Source organism: Bufo gargarizans, chromosome 8, assembly GCF_014858855.1.
Source record: "Bufo gargarizans isolate SCDJY-AF-19 chromosome 8, ASM1485885v1, whole genome shotgun sequence".
In the NCBI taxonomy this organism is placed as follows: Eukaryota; Metazoa; Chordata; class Amphibia; order Anura; family Bufonidae; genus Bufo; species Bufo gargarizans.
In genome coordinates this window covers 2,211,600-2,232,711 of record NC_058087.1, presented here as the reverse complement: position 1 = coordinate 2,232,711, position 21,112 = coordinate 2,211,600, and the positions used below count along the sequence as shown (strand labels likewise).

At 48.3% G+C, this 21,112-nt stretch overlaps 1 protein-coding gene across 1 annotated transcript in view; it reads right to left on the bottom strand.

Moving 5' to 3' along the window:
- Positions 1–21,112, bottom strand: part of LOC122944627 (macrophage receptor MARCO-like) — a 142,575-nt gene that overhangs the window by 35,765 nt on the left and 85,698 nt on the right. Inside the window, exon 9 of the mRNA XM_044303093.1 lies at positions 19,056–19,136. Within this exon, the coding sequence (XP_044159028.1) occupies positions 19,056–19,136 (81 nt within the window). The remainder of the gene's footprint in view (positions 1–19,055; positions 19,137–21,112) is intronic.

Here is a 21,112-nt window from a genome sequence, read left to right as displayed (position 1 = left end):
GTATGTTGTAATCGTACTGCCCTCAGGATGAAGAGAACAGGTCTGTTTTATCTCATAGGGAACGCCGTAAAAACAGAACCCATAAAACTATATAAATGTGATATCTCTGTAATCGTACTGACCCGGAGAATGAAGAGAACAGGTCAGTTTTATCTCATAGGGAACGGTGTAAAAACAAAACCTATAAACTATATAAATGTGGTATCACTGTAATCGTACTGACCCTCAGGATGAAGGGAACAGGTCTGTTTTATCTCATAGGGAACACTGTAAATACAAAACCCATAAAACTCTATAAATGTGGTATCGCTGTAATCGGTACTGACCCGGAGAATGAAGGGAACAGGTCAGTTTTATCTTATGGGGAATAGGGATGAGCGAACTCGAACTGTATAGTTCGGGTTCGTACCGAATTTTGGGGTGTCCGTGACACGGACCCGAACCCGGACATTTTCGTAAAAGTCCGGGTTCGGGTTCGGTGTTCGTCGCTTTCTTCGCGCTTTTGTGACGCTTTCTTGGCGCTTTTTGAAAGGCTGCAAAGCAGCCAATCAACAAGCGTCATACTACTTGCCCCAAGAGGCCATCACAGCCATGCCTACTATTGGCATGGCTGTGATTGGCCAGAGCACCATGTGACCCAGCCTCTATTTAAGCTGGAGTCACATAGCGCCGCCCGTCACTCTGCTCTGATTAGCGTAGGGAGAGGTTGCGGCTGCGACAGTAGGGCGAGATTAGGCAGATTAACTCCTCCAAAGTACTTGATTATTAATCGATCTGCAGCTGTGGATCATTGAGCTGCTGATCCTCAATTGCTCACTGTTTTTAGGCTGCACAGACCGTTTGTCAGTCTCATTTTTCTGGGGTGATCGGCGGCCATTTTGTGTCTTGTGGTGCGCCAGCACAAGCTGCGACCAAGTGCATTTAACCCTCAATGGTGTGGTTGTTTTTTGGCTAAAGCCTACATCAGGGTGAAGCTGTCACACCAAGTGCATTTAACCAGCAATAGTCTGTTCATTTTTTGGCCATATACAAAATCAGGGGCAAGCTGCGCCTGTCACCAAGTGCATTTAACCCTCAATGGTGTGGTTGTTTTTTGGCTAAAGCCTACATCAGGGTGAAGCTGTCACACCAAGTGCATTTAACCAGCAATAGTCTGTTCATTTTTTGGCCATATACAAAATCAGGGGCAAGCTGCGCCTGTCACCAAGTGCATTTAACCCTCAATGGTGTGGTTGTTTTTTGGCTAAAGCCTACATCAGGGTGAAGCTGTCACACCAAGTGCATTTAACCAGCAATAGTCTGTTCATTTTTTGGCCATATCCCAGTCTAATTCTGTCACTAAATCCATACCGGTCACCCAGCGCCTAAATACTAGGCCTCAAATTTATATCCAGCTAAATCTGTCCCTAGTGCTGTAGCTGGGCGAGTTATTTAGTGTCCGTTCAAGCACATTTCTTGTTCTGGGTTGAAATACAATTCCCAATTTAGCAATTTCATAATTTAGTGGTTTCTGCTATATCAGAGCTATTTGAAATCTATCCCAAAAAGGGTATATAATATTGAAGGTGCACATTGGGTCATTCAGAATAACTTCACACACACCCGCTACTGTGTATTTCCAAGTCTAATTCTGGCACTAAACCCATACCTGTCACCCAGCGCCTAAATACTAGGCCTCAAATTTAAATCCCTCTAAATCTCTCGTTACCCACCGCTGTACTGTTGTTGCTGGGCAAGATATTTAGTGTCCGTCAAAGCACATTTTTTGTTCTGGGTTGAAGTACAATTCCCAATTTAGCAATTTCATAATTTAGTGGTTTCTGCTATATCAGAGCTATTTGAAATCTATCCCAAAAAGGGTATATAATATTGAAGGTGCACATAGGGTCATTCAGAATAACTTCACACACACCCGCTTCTGTGCATTTCCAAGTCTAATTCTGTCACTAAATCCATACCTGTCACCCAGCGCCTAAATACTAGGCCTCAAATTTAAATCCCTCTAAATCTCTCGTTACCCACCGCTGTACTGTTGTAGCTGGGAAAGTTATTTAGTGCCCGTCAAAGCACATTTTTTGTTCTGGGTTGAAGTACAATTCCCAATTTAGCAATTTCATAATTTAGTGGTTCCTGCTATATCAGAGCTATTTGAAATCTATCCCAAAAAGGGTATATAATATTCAAGGTGCACATTGGGTCATTCAGAATAACTTCACACACACCCGCTACTGTGTATTTCCAAGTCTAATTCTGTCACTAAATCCATACCGGTGACCCAGCGCCTAAATACTAGGCCTCAAATTTAAATCCCTCTAAATCTCTCGTTACCCACCGCTGTACTGTTGTGGCTGGGAAAGTTATTTAGTGTCCGTCAAAGCACATTTTTTGTTCTGGGTTGAAGTACAATTCCCAATTTAGCAATTTCATAATTTAGTGGTTCCTGCTATATCAGAGCTATTTGAAATCTATCCCAAAAAGGGTATATAATATTCAAGGTGCACATTGGGTCATTCAGAATAACTTCACACACACCCGCTACTGTGTATTTCCAAGTCTAATTCTGTCACTAAATCCATACCGGTGACCCAGCGCCTAAATACTAGGCCTCAAATTTATATCCCGCTGAATTTGAATACAATACATTGGGCCAAATAATATATTTGTTGTTGTGGTGAACCATAACAATGAGAAAAACATCTAGTAAGGGACGCGGACGTGGACATGGTCGTGGTGGTGTTAGTGGACCCTCTGGTGCTGGGAGAGGACGTGGCCGTTCTGCCACATCCACACGTCCTAGTGTACCAACTACCTCAGGTCCCAGTAGCCGCCAGAATTTACAGCGATATATGGTGGGGCCCAATGCCGTTCTAAGGATGGTAAGGCCTGAGCAGGTACAGGCATTAGTCAATTGGGTGGCCGACAGTGGATCCAGCACGTTCACATTATCTCCCACCCAGTCTTCTGCAGAAAGCGCACAGATGGCGCCTGAAAACCAACCCCATCAGTCTGTCACATCACCCCCATGCATACCAGGGAAACTGTCTCAGCCTCAAGTTATGCAGCAGTCTCTTATGCTGTTTGAAGACTCCGCTGGCAGGGTTTCCCAAGGGCATCCACCCAGCCCTTCCCCAGCGGTGGAAGACATAGAATGCACTGACGCACAACCACTTATGTTTCCTGATGATGAGGACATGGGAATACCACCTCAGCATGTCTCTGATGATGACGAAACACAGGTGCCAACTGCTGCGTCTTTCTGCAGTGTGCAGACTGAACAGGAGGTCAGGGATCAAGACTGGGTGGAAGACGATGCAGGGGACGATGAGGTCCTAGACCCCACATGGAATGAAGGTCGTGCCACTGACTTTCACAGTTCGGAGGAAGAGGCAGTGGTGAGACCGAGCCAACAGCGTAGCAAAAGAGGGAGCAGTGGGCAAAAGCAGAACACCCGCCGCCAAGAGACTCCGCCTGCTACTGACCGCCGCCATCTGGGACCGAGCACCCCAAAGGCAGCTTCAAGGAGTTCCCTGGCATGGCACTTCTTCAAACAATGTGCTGACGACAAGACCCGAGTGGTTTGCACGCTGTGCCATCAGAGCCTGAAGCGAGGCATTAACGTTCTGAACCTGAGCACAACCTGCATGACCAGGCACCTGCATGCAAAGCATGAACTGCAGTGGAGTAAACACCTTAAAACCAAGGAAGTCACTCAGGCTCCCCCTGCTACCTCTTCTGCTGCTGCCGCCTCGGCCTATTCTGCTGCTGCCGCCTCGGCCTCTTCCTCCGCCTCTGGAGGAACGTTGGCACCTGCCGCCCAGCAAACAGGGGATGTACCACCAACACCACCACCACCACCTCCGTCACCAAGCGTCTCAACCATGTCACACGCCAGCGTTCAGCTCTCCATCTCACAAACATTTGATAGAAAGCGTAAATTCCCACCTAGCCACCCTCGATCCCTGGCCCTGAATGCCAGCATTTCTAAACTACTGGCCTATGAAATGCTGTCATTCAGGCTGGTGGACACAGACAGCTTCAAACAGCTCATGTCGCTTGCTGTCCCACAGTATGTTGTTCCCAGCCGGCACTACTTCTCCAAGAGAGCCGTGCCTTCCCTGCACAACCAAGTATCCGATAAAATCAAGTGTGCACTGCGCAACGCCATCTGTAGCAAGGTCCACCTAACCACAGATACGTGGACCAGTAAGCACGGCCAGGGACGCTATATCTCCCTAACTGCACACTGGGTAAATGTAGTGGCAGCTGGGCCCCAGGCGGAGAGCTGTTTGGCGCACGTCCTGCCGCCGCCAAGGATCGCAGGGCAACATTCTTTGCCTCCTGTTGCCACCTCCTCCTTCTCGGCTTCCTCCTCCTCTTCTTCCACCTGCTCATCCAGTCAGCCACACACCTTCACCACCAACTTCAGCACAGCCCGGGGTAAACGTCAGCAGGCCATTCTGAAACTCATATGTTTGGGGGACAGGCCCCACACCGCACAGGAGTTGTGGCGGGGTATTGAACAACAGACCGACGAGTGGTTGCTGCCGGTGAGCCTCAAGCCCGGCCTGGTGGTGTGTGATAATGGGCGAAATCTCGTTGCAGCTCTGGGACTAGCCAATTTGACGCACATCCCTTGCTTGGCGCATGTGCTGAATTTGGTGGTGCAGAAGTTCATTCACAACTACCCCGACATGTCAGAGCTGCTGCATAAAGTGCGGGCCGTCTGTTCGCGCTTCCGGCGTTCACATCCTGCCGCTGCTCGCCTGTCTGCGCTACAGCGTAACTTCGGCCTTCCCGCTCACCGCCTCATATGCGACGTGCCCACCAGGTGGAACTCCACCTTGCACATGCTGGACAGACTGTGCGAGCAGCAGCAGGCCATAGTGGAGTTTCAGCTGCAGCACGCACGGGTCAGTCGCACTACAGAACAGCACCACTTCACCACCAATGACTGGGCCTCCATGCGAGACCTGTGTGCCCTGTTGCGCTGTTTCGAGTACTCCACCAACATGGCCAGTGGCGATGACACCGTTATCAGCGTTACAATACCACTTCTATGTCTCCTTGAGAAAACACTTAGGGCGATGATGGAACAGGAGGTGGCCCAGGAGGAGGAGGAGGAGGATGAGGAAGAGGGGTCATTTTTAGCACTTTCAGGCCAGTCTCTTCGAAGTGACTCAGAGGGAGGTTTTTTGCAACAGCAGAGGCCAGGTACAAATGTGGCCAGCCAGGGCCCACTACTGGAGGACGAGGAGGACGAGGATGAGGAGGAGGTGGAGGAGGATGAGGATGAAGCATGGTCACAGCGGGGTGGCACCCAACGCAGCTCGGGTCCATCACTGGTGCGTGGCTGGGGGGAAAGGCAGGACGATGACGATACGCCTCCCACAGAGGACAGCTTGTCCTTACCCCTGGGCAGCCTGGCACACATGAGCGACTACATGCTGCAGTGCCTGCGCAACGACAGCAGAGTTGCCCACATTTTAACCTGTGCGGACTACTGGGTTGCCACCCTGCTGGATCCACGCTACAAAGACAATGTGCCCACCTTACTTCCTGCACTGGAGCGTGATAGGAAGATGCGCGAGTACAAGCGCACGTTGGTAGACGCGCTACTGAGAGCATTCCCAAATGTCACAGGGGAACAAGTGGAAGCCCAAGGCCAAGGCAGAGGAGGAGCAAGAGGTCGCCAAGGCAGCTGTGTCACGGCCAGCTCCTCTGAGGGCAGGGTTAGCATGGCAGAGATGTGGAAAACTTTTGTCAACACGCCACAGCTAACTGCACCACCACCTGATACGCAACGTGTTAGCAGGAGGCAACATTTCACTAACATGGTGGAACAGTACGTGTGCACACCCCTCCACATACTGACTGATGGTTCGGCCCCATTCAACTACTGGGTCTCTAAATTGTCCACGTGGCCAGAGCTAGCCTTTTATGCCTTGGAGGTGCTGGCCTGCCCGGCGGGCAGCGTTTTGTCTGAACGTGTATTCAGCACGGCAGGGGGCGTCATTACAGACAAACGCAGCCGCCTGTCTACAGCCAATGTGGACAAGCTGACGTTCATAAAAAATGAACCAGGCATGGATCCCACAGGACCTGTCCGTCCCTTGTCCAGATTAGACATTAACTACCTCCCCATAACCATATATTATTGGACTCCAGGGCACTTCCTCATTCAATCCTATTTTTATTTTCATTTTACCATTATATTGCGAGGCTACCCAAAGTTGAATGAACCTCTCCTCTGCCTGTGTGCTAGGCCTAAATATATGACAATGGACTGTTCCAGTGGTGGCTGACGTGAAGCCTGATTCTCTGCTATGACATGCAGACTAATTCTCTGCTGACATGAAGCCAGATTGTCTGTTACGGGACCTCTCTGCTCTGCCTGGGTGCTGGGCCTAAATTTATGACAATGGACTGTTGCAGTGGTGGCTGACGTGAAGCCTGATTCTCTGCTATGACATGCAGACTGATTCTCTGCTGACATGAAGACAGATTCTCTGTTACGGGACCTCTCTGCTCTGCCTGTGTGCTAGGCCTAAATATATGCCAATGGACTGTTGCAGTGGTGGGTGACGTGAAGCCTCATTCTCTGCTATGACATGCAGACTGATTCTCTGCTGTCATGAAGCCAGATTGTCTGTTACGGGACCTCTCTGCTCTGCCTGTGTGCTAGGCCTAAATATATGCCAATGGACTGTTGCAGTGGTGGGTGACGTGAAGCCTCATTCTCTGCTATGACATGCAGACTGATTCTCTGCTGACATGAAGCCAGATTGTCTGTTACGGGACCTCTCTGCTCTGCCTGTGTGCTAGGCCTAAATATATGCCAATGGACTGTTGCAGTGGTGGGTGACGTGAAGCCTCATTCTCTGCTATGACATGCAGACTGATTCTCTGCTGTCATGAAGCCAGATTCTCTGTTACGGGACCTCTCTGCTCTGCCTGTGTGCTAGGCCTAAATATATGCCAATGGACTGTTGCAGTGGTGGGTGACGTGAAGCCTCATTCTCTGCTATGACATGCAGACTGATTCTCTGCTGACATGAAGCCAGATTGTCTGTTACGGGACCTCTCTGCTCTGCCTGTGTGCTAGGCCTAAATATATGCCAATGGACTGTTGCAGTGGTGGGTGACGTGAAGCCTCATTCTCTGCTATGACATGCAGACTAATTCTCTGCTGACATGAAGACAGATTCTCTGTTACGGGACCTCTCTCCTCTGCCTGGGTGCCGGGGCCTAAATATCTGAGAATGGACTGTTCCAGTGGTGGGTGACGGGAAGCCTGATTCTCTGCTATGACATGAAGACAGATTCTCTGTTACGGGACCTCTCTCCTCTGCCTGGGTGCCGGGGCCTAAATATCTGAGAATGGACTGTTCCAGTGGTGGGTGACGGGAAGCCAGATTCTCTGCTATGGAACCTCTCTCCAATTGATTTTGGTTAATTTTTATTTATTTAATTTTTATTTTAATTAATTTCCCTATCCACATTTGTTTGCAGGGGATTTACCTACATGTTGCTGCCTTTTGCAGCCCTCTAGCCCTTTCCTGGGCTGTTTTACAGCCGTTTTAGTGCCGAAAAGTTCGGGTCCCCATTGACTTCAATGGGGTTCGGGTTCGGGACGAAGTTCGGATCGGGTTCGGATCCCGAACCCGAACATTTCCGGGATGTTCGGCCGAACTTCTCGAACCCGAACATCCAGGTGTTCGCTCAACTCTAATGGGGAACTCTGTAAAAACGAAACCCATAGAACTATATAAATGTGGTATCTCTGTAATCGTACTGACCCCGAGAATGAAGAGAACAGGTCAGTTTTATCTCATAGGGAACGCTGCAAACGCAAAACCCATAAAACTATATAAATGTGGTATCTGTAATCGTACTGACCGGAGAATGAAGGGAACAGGTCAGTTTTATCTCATAGGGAACGCTGTAAACGCGAAACCCATAAAACTATATAAATGTGGTATCTGTAATCGTACTGACCCGGAGAATGAAGAGAACAGGTCAGTTTTATCTCATAGGGAACGCTGTAAAAACGAAACCCATAGAACTATATAAATGTGGTATCTCTGTAATCGTACTGACCCGGAGAATGAAGAGAACAGGTCAGTTTTATCTCATAGGGAACGCTGTAAAAACGAAACCCATAGAACTATATAAATGTGGTATCTCTGTAATCGTACTGACCCGGAGAATGAAGAGAACAGGTCAGTTTTATCTCATAGGGAACGCTGCAAACGCAAAACCCATAAAACTATATAAATGTGGTATCTGTAATCGTACTGACCGGAGAATGAAGGGAACAGGTCAGTTTTATCTCATAGGGAACGCTGTAAACGCGAAACCCATAAAACTATATAAATGTGGTATCACTGTAATCGTACTGACCCAGAGAATGAAGAGAACAGGTCAGTTTTATCTCATGGGGAACGCTGTAAAAACGAAACCCATAGAACTATATAAATGTGGTATCTCTGTAATCGTACTGACCGGAGAATGAAGGGAACAGGTCAGTTTTATCTCATAGGGAACGCTGTAAACGCGAAACCCATAAAACTATATAAATGTGGTATCTGTAATCGTACTGACCGGAGAATGAAGAGAACAGGTCAGTTTTATCTCATAGGGAACGCTGTAAAAACGAAACCCATAGAACTATATAAATGTGGTATCTCTGTAATCGTACTGACCCGGAGAATGAAGAGAACAGGTCAGTTTTATCTCATAGGGAACGCTGCAAACGCAAAACCCATAAAACTATATAAATGTGGTATCTGTAATCGTACTGACCGGAGAATGAAGGGAACAGGTCAGTTTTATCTCATAGGGAACGCTGTAAACGCGAAACCCATAAAACTATATAAATGTGGTATCTCTGTAATCGTACTGACCCGGAGAATGAAGGGAACAGGTCAGTTTTATCTCATGGGGAACGCTGTAAAAACACAACCCATAGAACTATATAAATGTGGTATCTCTGTAATCGTACTGACCTGGAGAATGAAGAGAACAGGCCAGTTTTATCTCATAGGGAACGCTGTAAATACAAAACCCATAGAACTATATAAATGTGGTATCACTGTAATCGTACTGACCCGGAGAATGAAGGGAACAGGTCAGTTTTATCTCATAGAGAACGTTGTAAAAGCAAAACCCATAAAACTATATAAATGTGGTATCACTGTAATCGTACTGACCCGGGGAATGAAGAGAACAGGTCAGTTTTATCTCATAGGGAACGCCGTAAAAACAAAACCCATAAAACTATATAAATGTGGTATCGCTGTAATCGTACTGACCGGAGAATGAAGAGAACAGGTCAGTTTTATCTCATAGGGAACGCTGTAAATACAAAACCCATAAAACTATATAAATGTGGTATCACTGTAATCGTACTGACCGGAGAATGAAGAGAACAGGTCAGTTTTATCTCATAGGGAACGCTGTAAATACAAAACCCATAAAACTATATAAATGTGGTATCGCTGTAATCGTACTGACCGGAGAATGAAGAGAACAGGTCAGTTTTATCTCATAGGGAACGCTGTAAAAACAAAACCCATAAAACTATATAAATGTGGCATCTCTGTAATCGTACTGACCCAGAGAATGAAGAGAACAGATTAGTTTTATCTCATAGAGAACACTGTAAAAACGAAACCCATAAAACTATATAAATGTGGTATCTCTGTAATCGTACTGACCGGAGAATGAAGGGAACAGGTCAGTTTTATCTCATAGGGAACGCTGTAAATACAAAACCCATAAAACTATATAAATGTGGTATCTCTGTAATCGTACTGACCGGAGAATAAAGAGAACAGGTCAGTTTTATCTCATGGGGAACGCTGTAAAAACATAACCCATAAAACTATATAAATGTGGTATCTCTGTAATCGTACTGACCCAGAGAATGAAGAGAACAGGTCAGTTTTATCTCATAGGGAACGCTGCAAACGCAAAACCCATAAAACTATATAAATGTGGTATCTGTAATCGTACTGACCCAGAGAATGAAGAGAACAGATTAGTTTTATCTCATAGAGAACACTGTAAAAACGAAACCCATAAAACTATATAAATGTGGTATCACTGTAATCGTACTGACCCGGAGAATGAAGGGAACAGGTCAGTTTTATCTCTCAGGAAATGCCGTAAAAATAAAACCCATAAAACTATATAAATGTGGTTTCACTGTAATCGTACTGACCCCGAGAATGAAGAGAACAGGACAGTTTTATCTCATAAGGAATGTTGTAAAAATAAAACCCATAAAACAATATACAGTTGTGTTCAAAATAATAGTCAGACATCACTAACCTGATCAATCACTGTTTTTGGTAGAAATGATATTTCTACAAGGCAAATAATTTACTAGCAGGTGCAGTAGAGTAATAGAAATCCAACAGACCAAACAGTCAGGACCTGCTGCTGCTGATTCTGTGTAATTGAATCACTCATTGAAAGGGGCATATTCAAAATAATAGCAGTGTGGAGTTCAATGAGTGAGATCATTCATTCTTTGAAAAACAGGTGGCAATTATTGCCCTTATTTAAGGAAGGAAGGCAGCAAATGTTGTCCATGCCGGTTACAGTGCTTTTGTCTCTGAAATTCGGAGGAAAATGGGTCGTTCCAGACATTGTTCAGAAGAACAGAGCGTACCTTGATTAAAACATTGATTAGAGAGGGGAAAACATATAAAGAAGTGCAGAAAATGATCGGCTGCTCAGCTAAAATGATCGAAAATGTTTTAAAACGGCAACCAAAACCTGAAAGACGTGGAAGAAAGCAAAAAACTACCTTTCAAATGGATAGAAGAATAGCCAAAATGGCGAGGACTCAGCCAACAATCAGCTCCAGGAAGATGAAGAAGGTGTAAAGTTCCCTGTGAGTCCTGTTACAATGAGACGACGCCGATGTGAGGCCGAGCGATCTGCAAGAAGACCCCGCAAAGTCCCACTGCTGGAAACCAGACGTGGGCTGAAGAGCTTACAATCTGCCAAAGAGCCCATTGACCGGCCTGAAGAGACATTCTGTGGACTGATGGAAGTGAGATGGTTCTGTTTGGGTCTAGTGGCCGGAGACAGTTTGTCAGACGACCCCAAACACTGAATTCAGCCCCCGTGCACTGTGAAGACAGTAAAGCATGGTGGACAAGCATCCTGATACGGGGATGTGTCTCAGACTACGGTGTTGGGCCTATTTACCGCAGACCAGGGATCATGGATCAGTCTGAATCCATCAGATTACTGGAAGAGGTCCGGCTGCCTTATGCTGAAGAGGAAATGCCCTGGAAATGGGTGTCCAACAAGACAACGACCCCAAACACTCCAGTAAACGGGCAACATCTCGGCTCCAGACCAACAAGACTGACGTCATGGAGCGGCCGGCCCGATCCCCGGATCTTAATCCAATAGGAAACTTCTGGGTGACATAAAAAATGCAGTTTCTGAGGCAAAACCAAGAAATAGAGAAGAACCGTGGAATGTGGTCCGATCCTCCGGGGCTGGAGAACCTGGTCACAGGGGCAGAAGGTGGTGACGCCGAGCGGCACAGACGTCCAGCAGGTCTCAGAGACAGTGGGTATACAACCGAGTATCAGTGACGGGATTCAGAGGAGAGGAAATCCCCAGACATTTCTCCGTTTATAGAGTGAATGTCTGAGATTGTAAAGAAGACAGACACTGCTATTTTTTTGAACAGTCTAATATTCACTTTGCTTCAATTTTTTTTAGAGGAACAACACAAATGTGATATAATTTTCTTCATGTTTTGATTTGGAACAGAAGGTGCAGTGTTCCCGATGCATCTGTGTGGATGGAGATAGAAGCCATTAGACGGGTTCTGAGCTTTATTCACTTTTTAAGCACTGCTATTATTTTGAATACAACTGTAAATGTGGTATCACTGCAATCGTGAAGGGAACAGGACAGTTTTATCTCATAGGGAACGCTGTAAATACAAACCCCATAAACTATATAAATGTGGTATCACTGCAATCGTACTGACCGGAGAATGAAGAGAACAGGTCAGGCCTGGTGTGATCCTTGCTATGGGGCCCTTACTTCTCTATGTACACCACTGACACTCACATCACTGGTTCGGGTCTCATTCTACGATCATTACCAGGCTCGGACTGGACCACCAGGGAGGCGGGGGCTTCCGCCTCTGCCCCAGGATCCCCACTATTACCCTGCCTCAGGAGACCCTAATACCTCTGCTCCAGGATCCCCACTATTACCCTGCCTCAGGAGACCCTAATACCTCTGCCCCAGGATCCCCACTATTACCCTGCCTCAGGAGACCCTAATACCTCTGCTCCAGGATCCCCACTATTACCCTGCCTCAGGTGACCCTAATACCTCTGCTCCAGGATCCCCACTATTACCCTGCCTCAGGTGACCCTAATACCTCTGCTCCAGGATCCCCACTATTACCCTGCCTCAGGTGACCCTAATACCCCTACTCCAGGATCCCCACTATTACCCTGCCTCAGGAGACCCTAATACCTCTGCTCCAGGATCCCCACTATTAGCCTGCCTCAGGTGACCCTAATACCTCTGCTCCAGGATCCCTACTATTACCCTGCCTCAGGCGACCCTAATACCTCTGCTCCAGGATCCCCACTATTACCCTGCCTCAGGATGACCCTAATACCTCTGCTCCAGGATCCCCTATTACCCTGCCTCAGGAGACCCTAATACCTCTGCTCCAGGATCCTCACTATTACCCTGCCTCAGGAGACCCTAATACCCCTACTCCAGGATCCCACTATTACCCTGCCTCAGGAGACCCTAATACCTCTGCTCCAGGATCCCCACTATTACCCTGCCTCAGGAGACCCCTAATACCTCTGCTCCAGGATACCCACTATTACCCTGCCTCAGGAGACCCTAATACCCCTACTCCAGGATCCCCACTATACCCTGCCTCAGGAGACCCTAATACCTCTGCTCCAGGATCCCCACTATTACCTGCCTCAGGTGACCCTAATACCTCTGCTCCAGGATCCCTACTATTACCTGCCTCCAGGAGACCCTAATACCCCTACTCCAGGATCCCCACTATTACCCTGCCTCAGGAGACCCTAATACCCTCTGCTCCAGATCCCCACTATTAGCCTGCCTCAGGGACCCTAATACCTCTGCTCCAGGATCCCTACTATTACCCTGCCGCAGGTGACCCTAATACCTCTGCTCCAGGATCCCCACTATTAGCCTGCCTCAGGAGACCCTAATACCTCTGCTCCAGGATCCCCACTATTACCCTGCCGCAGGAGACCCTAATACCCCTACTCCAGGATCCCCACTATTACCCGTGCCTCAGGAGACCCTAATACCTACTACTCTCCAGGATCCCCAACTAGTACCCTGCCCTCAGGAGACCCGTAATACCTCTGCTCCAGGATCCCCACTATTACCCTGCCTCAGGAGACCCTAATACCCCTACTCCAGGATCCCCACTATTACCCTGCCTCAGGTGACCCTAATACCCCTACTCCAGGATCCCCACTATTACCCTGCCTCAGGAGACCGTAATACCTCTGCTCCAGGATCCCCACTATTACCCTGCCTCAGGAGACCCTAATACCTCTGCTCCAGGATCCCCACTATTACCCTGCCTCAGGAGACCCTAATACCTCTGCTCCAGGATCCCCACTATTACCCTGCCTCAGGAGACCCTAATACCTCTGCTCCAGGATCCCCACTATTACCCTGCCTCAGGAGACCCTAATACCTCTGCTCCAGGATCCCCACTATTACCCTGCCTCAGGAGACCCTAATACCTCTGCTCCAGGATCCCCACTATTACCCTGCCTCAGGAGACCCTAATACCTCTGCTCCAGGATCCCCACTATTACCCTGCCTCAGGAGACCCTAATACCTCTGCTCCAGGATCCCCACTATTACCCTGCCTCAGGAGACCCTAATACCTCTGCTCCAGGATCCCCACTATTACCCTGCCTCAGGAGACCCTAATACCTCTGCTCCAGGATCCCCACTATTACCCTGCCTCAGGAGACCCTAATACCTCTGCTCCAGGATCCCCACTATTACCCTGCCTCAGGAGACCCTAATACCCCTACTCCAGGATCCCCACTATTACCCTGCCTCAGGAGACCCTAATACCCCTACTCCAGGATCCCCACTATTACCCTGCCTCAGGAGACCGTAATACCTCTGCTCCAGGATCCCTACTATTACCCTGCCTCAGGCGACCCTAATACCTCTGCTCCAGGATCCCCACTATTACCCTGCCTCAGGTGACCCTAATACCTCTGCTCCAGGATCCCTACTATTACCCTGCCTCAGGAGACCCTAATACCTCTGCTCCAGGATCCCCACTATTACCCTGCCTCAGGAGACCCTAATACCCCTACTCCAGGATCCCCACTATTACCCTGCCTCAGGAGACCGTAATACCTCTGCCCCAGGATCCCCACTATTACCCTGCCTCAGGTGACCCTAATACCTCTGCTCCAGGATCCCCACTATTACCCTGCCTCAGGTGACCCTAATACCTCTGCTCCAGGATCCCCACTATTACCCTGCCTCAGGAGACCCTAATACCTCTGCTCCAGGATCCCCACTATTACCCTGCCTCAGGAGACCCTAATACCCCTACTCCAGGATCCCCACTATTACCCTGCCTCAGGAGACCCTAATACCTCTGCTCCAGGATCCCCACTATTACCCTGCCTCAGGAGACCCTAATACCTCTGCTCCAGGATCCCCACTATTACCCTGCCTCAGGAGACCCTAATACCTCTGCTCCAGGATCCCCACTATTACCCTGCCTCAGGTGACCCTAATACCTCTGCTCCAGGATCCCCACTATTACCCTACCTCAGGAGACCGTAATACCTCTGCTCCAGGATCCCCACTATTACCCTGCCTCAGGAGACCCTAATACCCCTACTCCAGGATCCCCACTATTACCCTGCCTCAGGAGACCCTAATACCCCTACTCCAGGATCCCCACTATTACACTGCCTCAGGAGACCCTAATACCTCTGCTCCAGGATCCCCACTATTACCCTGCCTCAGGAGACCCTAATACCTCTGCTCCAGGATCCCCACTATTACCCTGCCTCAGGAGACCCTAATACCTCTGCTCCAGGATCCCCACTATTACCCTGCCTCAGGAGACACTAATACCTTTGCTCCAGGATCCCCTACTATTACCCTGCCTCAGGAGACACTAATACCTTTGCTCCAGGATCCCCTACTATTACCCTGCCTCAGGAGACCCTAATACCTTTGCTCCAGGATCCCCACTATTACCCTGCCTCAGGAGACCCTAATACCTCTGCTCCAGGATCCCCACTATTACCCTGCCTCAGGAGACCCTAATACCCCTGCTCCAGGATCCCCACTATTACCCTGCCTCAGGAGACCCTAATACCTCTGCTCCAGGATCCCCACTATTACCCTGCCTCAGGAGACCCTAATACCTCTGCTCCAGGATCCCCACTATTACCCTGCCTCAGGAGACCCTAATACCCCTGCTCCAGGATCCCCACTATTACCCTGCCTCAGGAGACCCTAATACCTCTGCTCCAGGATCCCCACTATTACCCTGCCTCAGGAGACCCTAATACCTCTGCTCCAGGATCCCCACTATTACCCTGCCTCAGGAGACCCTAATACCTCTGCTCCAGGATCCCCACTATTACCCTGCCTCAGGAGACCCTAATACCCCTGCTCCAGTTATGACCCTCCGTTGGTACTCTTTGCTCACGTTGCTCCTCTAGCGCCTTTGCTTGGTCTTTGTTAAAGGTTATGACCTGCCCCGTGCGTCCCATTCTCCAGTACTGACAGGTACGGTTTACATGGTGGCAGTGATGATATTCCGTATTTACAGGCATCACCGCTGCCATGTAAAGAGATACTGGTGGTGGAGGATTTAAAGGGGTTGTCCAGGTGTTCAAGTTATCCTCTCCACACCATAGGGCATAACTCTATGATTAGTGGGGTCCGATTCTGCGACCCCCACTGTTCCCCCTTTTTGATGGTGTGACCGGCCACGCGTCCGCCCTGCTGCTCCATTCATTCTCTTTGGGACCACTGGAAATAGCCAGCGCTGTACTCCGCCATCTCCGGCGACCCCGTAGAGAATGGCTGGAGAGGCCGGGCATGTGCTCCACCTGCCCCTCAGGCAAGCAGGGGGATCAGTGGGGGCTCCAGCGTTCAGACCCCCACGGATCACTTAGTTATCCCCGATCCTGTGGAGTGGACGCCGGCCCTTTAACAGGCAGCGTTTCTATTTGTTTGACACTTATTTTGGGACAATATATATTTTTTACACCCAAAGAAAACCTTTAAAGTTTATATCTGTAAGGAATAAGTCGAGGCCACGGGACGCGCTGTAGATTTGAAAACGTTTCAGTCGTTCTTCCATCGAGCTTTCTCAACGAGCCTTTTGGAAGAACGAGTGAAACGTTTTCAAGAAATCTACAGCGCGTCCCGTGGCCTGCGCCGTGGCAGGATACACGAGAACCTTCACAGGCTTTAGGAAGCAGCTCTGACACGACAGGTGATAAGTGACTGCCGGACCCCTAGATCAAGGGGACGTGGTCTGAAGACCCTTGTGCACATAGATTGGCGGTCACGTAACTGAATGTCTCCGGACCCTTCTTCATGATCAGTGGGTGGTCCGGCAGTCAGACCCCCGCAATCTGATATGTATCACCGATCCTGCAGACGGGCGAGAGGCCATTGTGGTCGGAGAACCCTTATCAGTATCCTGTAGATTATGTGCAATCTGAGGAGGTAAGGCCTCTTTCACACTTGCGTTGTCCGGATCCGGCGTGTACTCCACTTGCCGGAATTACACGCCGGATCCGGAAAAACGCAAGTGAACTGAAAGCATTTGAAGACGGATCCGTCTTCAAAATGCGTTCAGTGTTACTATGGCAGCCAGGACGCTATTAAAGTCCTGGTTGCCATAGTAGTAGCGGGGAGCGGGGGAGCGGTATACTTACCGCCCGTGCGGCTCCCGGGGCGCTCCAGAATGACGTCAGAGCGCCCCATGCGCATGGATGACGTGCCATGTGATCACGTGATCCATGCGCATGGGGCGTCCTGACGTCACTCTGGAGCGCCCCGGGAGCCGCACGGACGGTAAGTATGCTGCTCCCCCGCTCCCCACTACACTTTACCATGGCTGCCAGGACTTTAGCGTCCCCGCAGCCATGGCAACCATTCAGAAAAAGCTAAACGTCGGATCCGGCAATGCGCCGAAACGACGTTTAGCTTAAGGCCGGATCCGGATCAATGCCTTTCAATGGGCATTAATTCCGGATCCGGCCTTGCGGCAAGTCTTCAGGATTTTTGGCCGGAGCAAAAAGCGCAGCATGCTGCGGTATTTTCTCCGGCCAAAAAACGTTCCGTTCCGGAACTGAAGACGTCCTGATGCATCCTGAACGGATTTCACTCCATTCAGAATGCATTAGGATAAAACTGATCAGGATTCTTCCGGCATAGAGCCCCGACGACGGAACTGTATGCCGGATCCGGACAACGCAGGTGTGAAAGAGCCCTAAGAGCCGGTGAGTTTCACGCCAGACATTTAGGCTTAAAGGGGTTAAAGGGTTTGTCTCCCTTCAGTAATTGGCATTTATCCTGCAGTTACTAATGTATTGGGATTCTCCATATTGCCTCCTTCCCATCACATTACACACAGCACGTATCCGTGGTTACGACCACCGTGTAATCCAGCAGCGGTGGCCGTGCTTACACACTGGAGGTAAAGGTGTTGGCCTGTGCACACTTCCAGCCTATCCCTATAGTGTGTAAGCACTGCCACCGCTGCTGGATTACACGGTGGTCGTAACCACGGATACGTGCTGTGTGTAATGTGATGGGAAGGAGGCAATATGGAGAATCCCAATACATTAGTAACTGCAGGATAAATGCCATTTACTGAAGGGAGACAAACCCTTTAACCCCTTTAAGCCCGCTACACCTAATAGGGTTAGGCATACAAGTCTTGGTGTGTGCATTGCGTGTTTCCTATGTGTGATTGGTGTGTGCTATATGTATCAGTGGTGTACGTGCATCAGTGACATGTGAGCCACGTATAAGTGTCTTGTGTGCCACGTGTCCAGTGAGTGGTCGGTGAGGGCTGCTGTGTCTTGTTTCTGACTTCAGGGCAGGATATCCACGTGTGTGATTGGGCATGCTGCTGTCCGCCATCACACTTCATCTGTTATATCTCTGTTATCACGGAAAGGGCTCATGAACACGACCGCAAATTGCGGATCCACAAAACATAAATACCGGGTGTGCGCGTTCCAGAATACGCGGAGCAGACCGTCCGATCCTGGTCTAATGCCGGCAGTAATAGGACATGTTCTATCATTGCGCCAGGCGGACAGACAGACACCCAGTCATTATTATTATTTTACAGACATGGAAAATGTCCAGGAGCCCTAAGGTGGGCCCCCAGAATCAGTTACACTGGTGGGGCCCCCGGGATCAGTTACACTGGTGGGGCCCCCGGGATCAGTTACACTGGTGGGGCCCCCGGGATCAGTTACACTGGTGGGGCCCCCGGGATCAGTTACACTGGTGGGGCCCCCGGGATCAGTTACACTGGTGGGCCCCCGGGATCAGTTACACTGGTGGGGCCCCCGGGATCAGTTACACTGGTGGGGCCCCCGGGATCAGTTACACTGGTGGGGCCCCCGGGATCAGTTACACTGGTGGGGCCCCCGGGATCAGTTACACTGGTGGGGCCCCCGGGATCAGTTACACTGGTGGGGCCCCCGGGATCAGTTACACTGGTGGGGCCCCCGGGATCAGTTACACTGGTGGGGCCCCCGGGATCAGTTACACTGGTGGGGCCCCCGGGATCAGTTACACTGGTGGGGCCCCCGGGATCAGTTACACTGGTGGGGCCCCCGGGATCAGTTACACTGGTGGGCCCCCAGGATCAGTTACACTGGTGGGCCCCCAGGATCAGTTACACTGGTGGGCCCCCAGGATCAGTTACACTGGTGGGCCATAAGTACCCCAGTCCGACACGGATCATAACTCACCATCTGTTCCTGGAAGTCCTGCTGGCCCTGAGGGGCCCACTCCCCCGCTGCCTCCATCACCTCCTTTCTGACCGGGAAATCCTGAAAGCAATGATATGACAGGACAGCGGTGTATAGCATATACTATATCCATCAAATCTAGTACGGAGTATACAGGGGGACGTATATACTGTATGTAGGAGTATACGGGTGAATGTATATAGAGGTATATACTGCATATAGGAGTATACGGGGTGAATGTATATAGAGGTATATACTGTATATAGGAGTATACGGGTGAATGTATATAGAGGTATATACTGCATATAGGAGTATACGGGGTGAATGTATATAGAGGTCTATACTGTATATAGGAGTATACAGGGTGAATGCATATAGAGGTCTATACTGTATATAGGAGTATACGGGGTGAATGTATATAGAGGTATATACTGTATATAGGAGTATACGGGGTGAATGTATATAGAGGTCTATACTGTACATAGGAGTATACAGGGTGAATGCATATAGAGGTCTATACTGTATATAGGAGTATACGGGGTGAATGTATATAGAGGTCTATACTGTATATAGGAGTATACGGGGTGAATGTATATAGAGGTCTATACTGTATATAGGAGTATACAGGGTGAATGCATATAGAGGTCTATACTGTATATAGGAGTATACGGGGTGAATGTATATAGAGGTCTATACTGTATATAGGAGTATACGGGGTGAATGTATATAGAGGTCTATACTGTATATAGGAGTATACGGGGTGAATGTATATAGAGGTCTATACTGTATATAGGAGTATACGGGGTGAATCTATATAGAGGTCTATACTGTACATAGGAGTATACGGGGTGAATGTATATAGAGGTATATACTGCATATAGGAGTATACGGGGTGAATGTATATAGAGGTAAATACTGTATATAGGAGTATACGGGTGAATGTATATAGAGGCATATACTGTACATAGGAGTATACGGGGTGAATGTATATAGAGGTATATACTGCATATAGGAGTATACGGGGTGAATGTATATAGAGGTATATACTGTATATAGGAGTATACAGGGTGAATGTATATAGAGGTCTATACTGTATATAGAGGTAAATTCTGTATATAGGAGTATACGGGTGAATGTATATAGAGGCATATACTGTACATAGGAGTATACGGGGTGAATGTATATAGAGGTCTATACTGTATATAGGAGTATACGGGGTGAATGTATATAGAGGCATATACTGCATATAGGAGTATACGGGGTGAATGTATATAGAGGTATATACTGCATATAGGAGTATACGGGGTGAATGTATATAGAGGTCTATACTGTATATAGAGGTAAATTCTGTATATAGGAGTATACGGGTGAATGTATATAGAGGCATATACTGTACATAGGAGTATACGGGGTGAATGTATATAGAGGTATATACTGCATATAGGAGTATACGGGGTGAATGTATATAGAGGCATATACTGCATATAGGAGTATACGGGGTGAATGTATATAGAGGTATATACTGCATATAGGAGTATACGGGGTGAATGTATATAGAGGTATATACTGCATATAGGAGTATACGGGGTGAATGTATATAGAGGTCTATACTGTATATAGAGGTAAATTCTGTATATAGGAGTATACGGGTGAATGTATATAGAGGCATATATTGTACATAGGAGTATACGGGGTGAATGTATATAGAGGTATATACTGCATATAGGAGTATACGGGGTGAATGTATATAGAGGCATATACTGCATATAGGAGTATACGGGGTGAATGTATATAGAGGTATATACTGCATATAGGAGTATACGGGGTGAATGTATATAGAGGTATATACTGCATATAGGAGTATACGGGGTGAATGTATATAGAGGTATATACTGTATATAGGAGTATACGGGTGAATGTATATAGAGGTATATACTGTATATAGGAGTATACGGGTGAATGTATATAGAGGCATATACTGTACATAGGAGTATACGGGGTGAATGTATATAGAGGTATATACTGCATATAGGAGTATACGGGGTGAATGTATATAG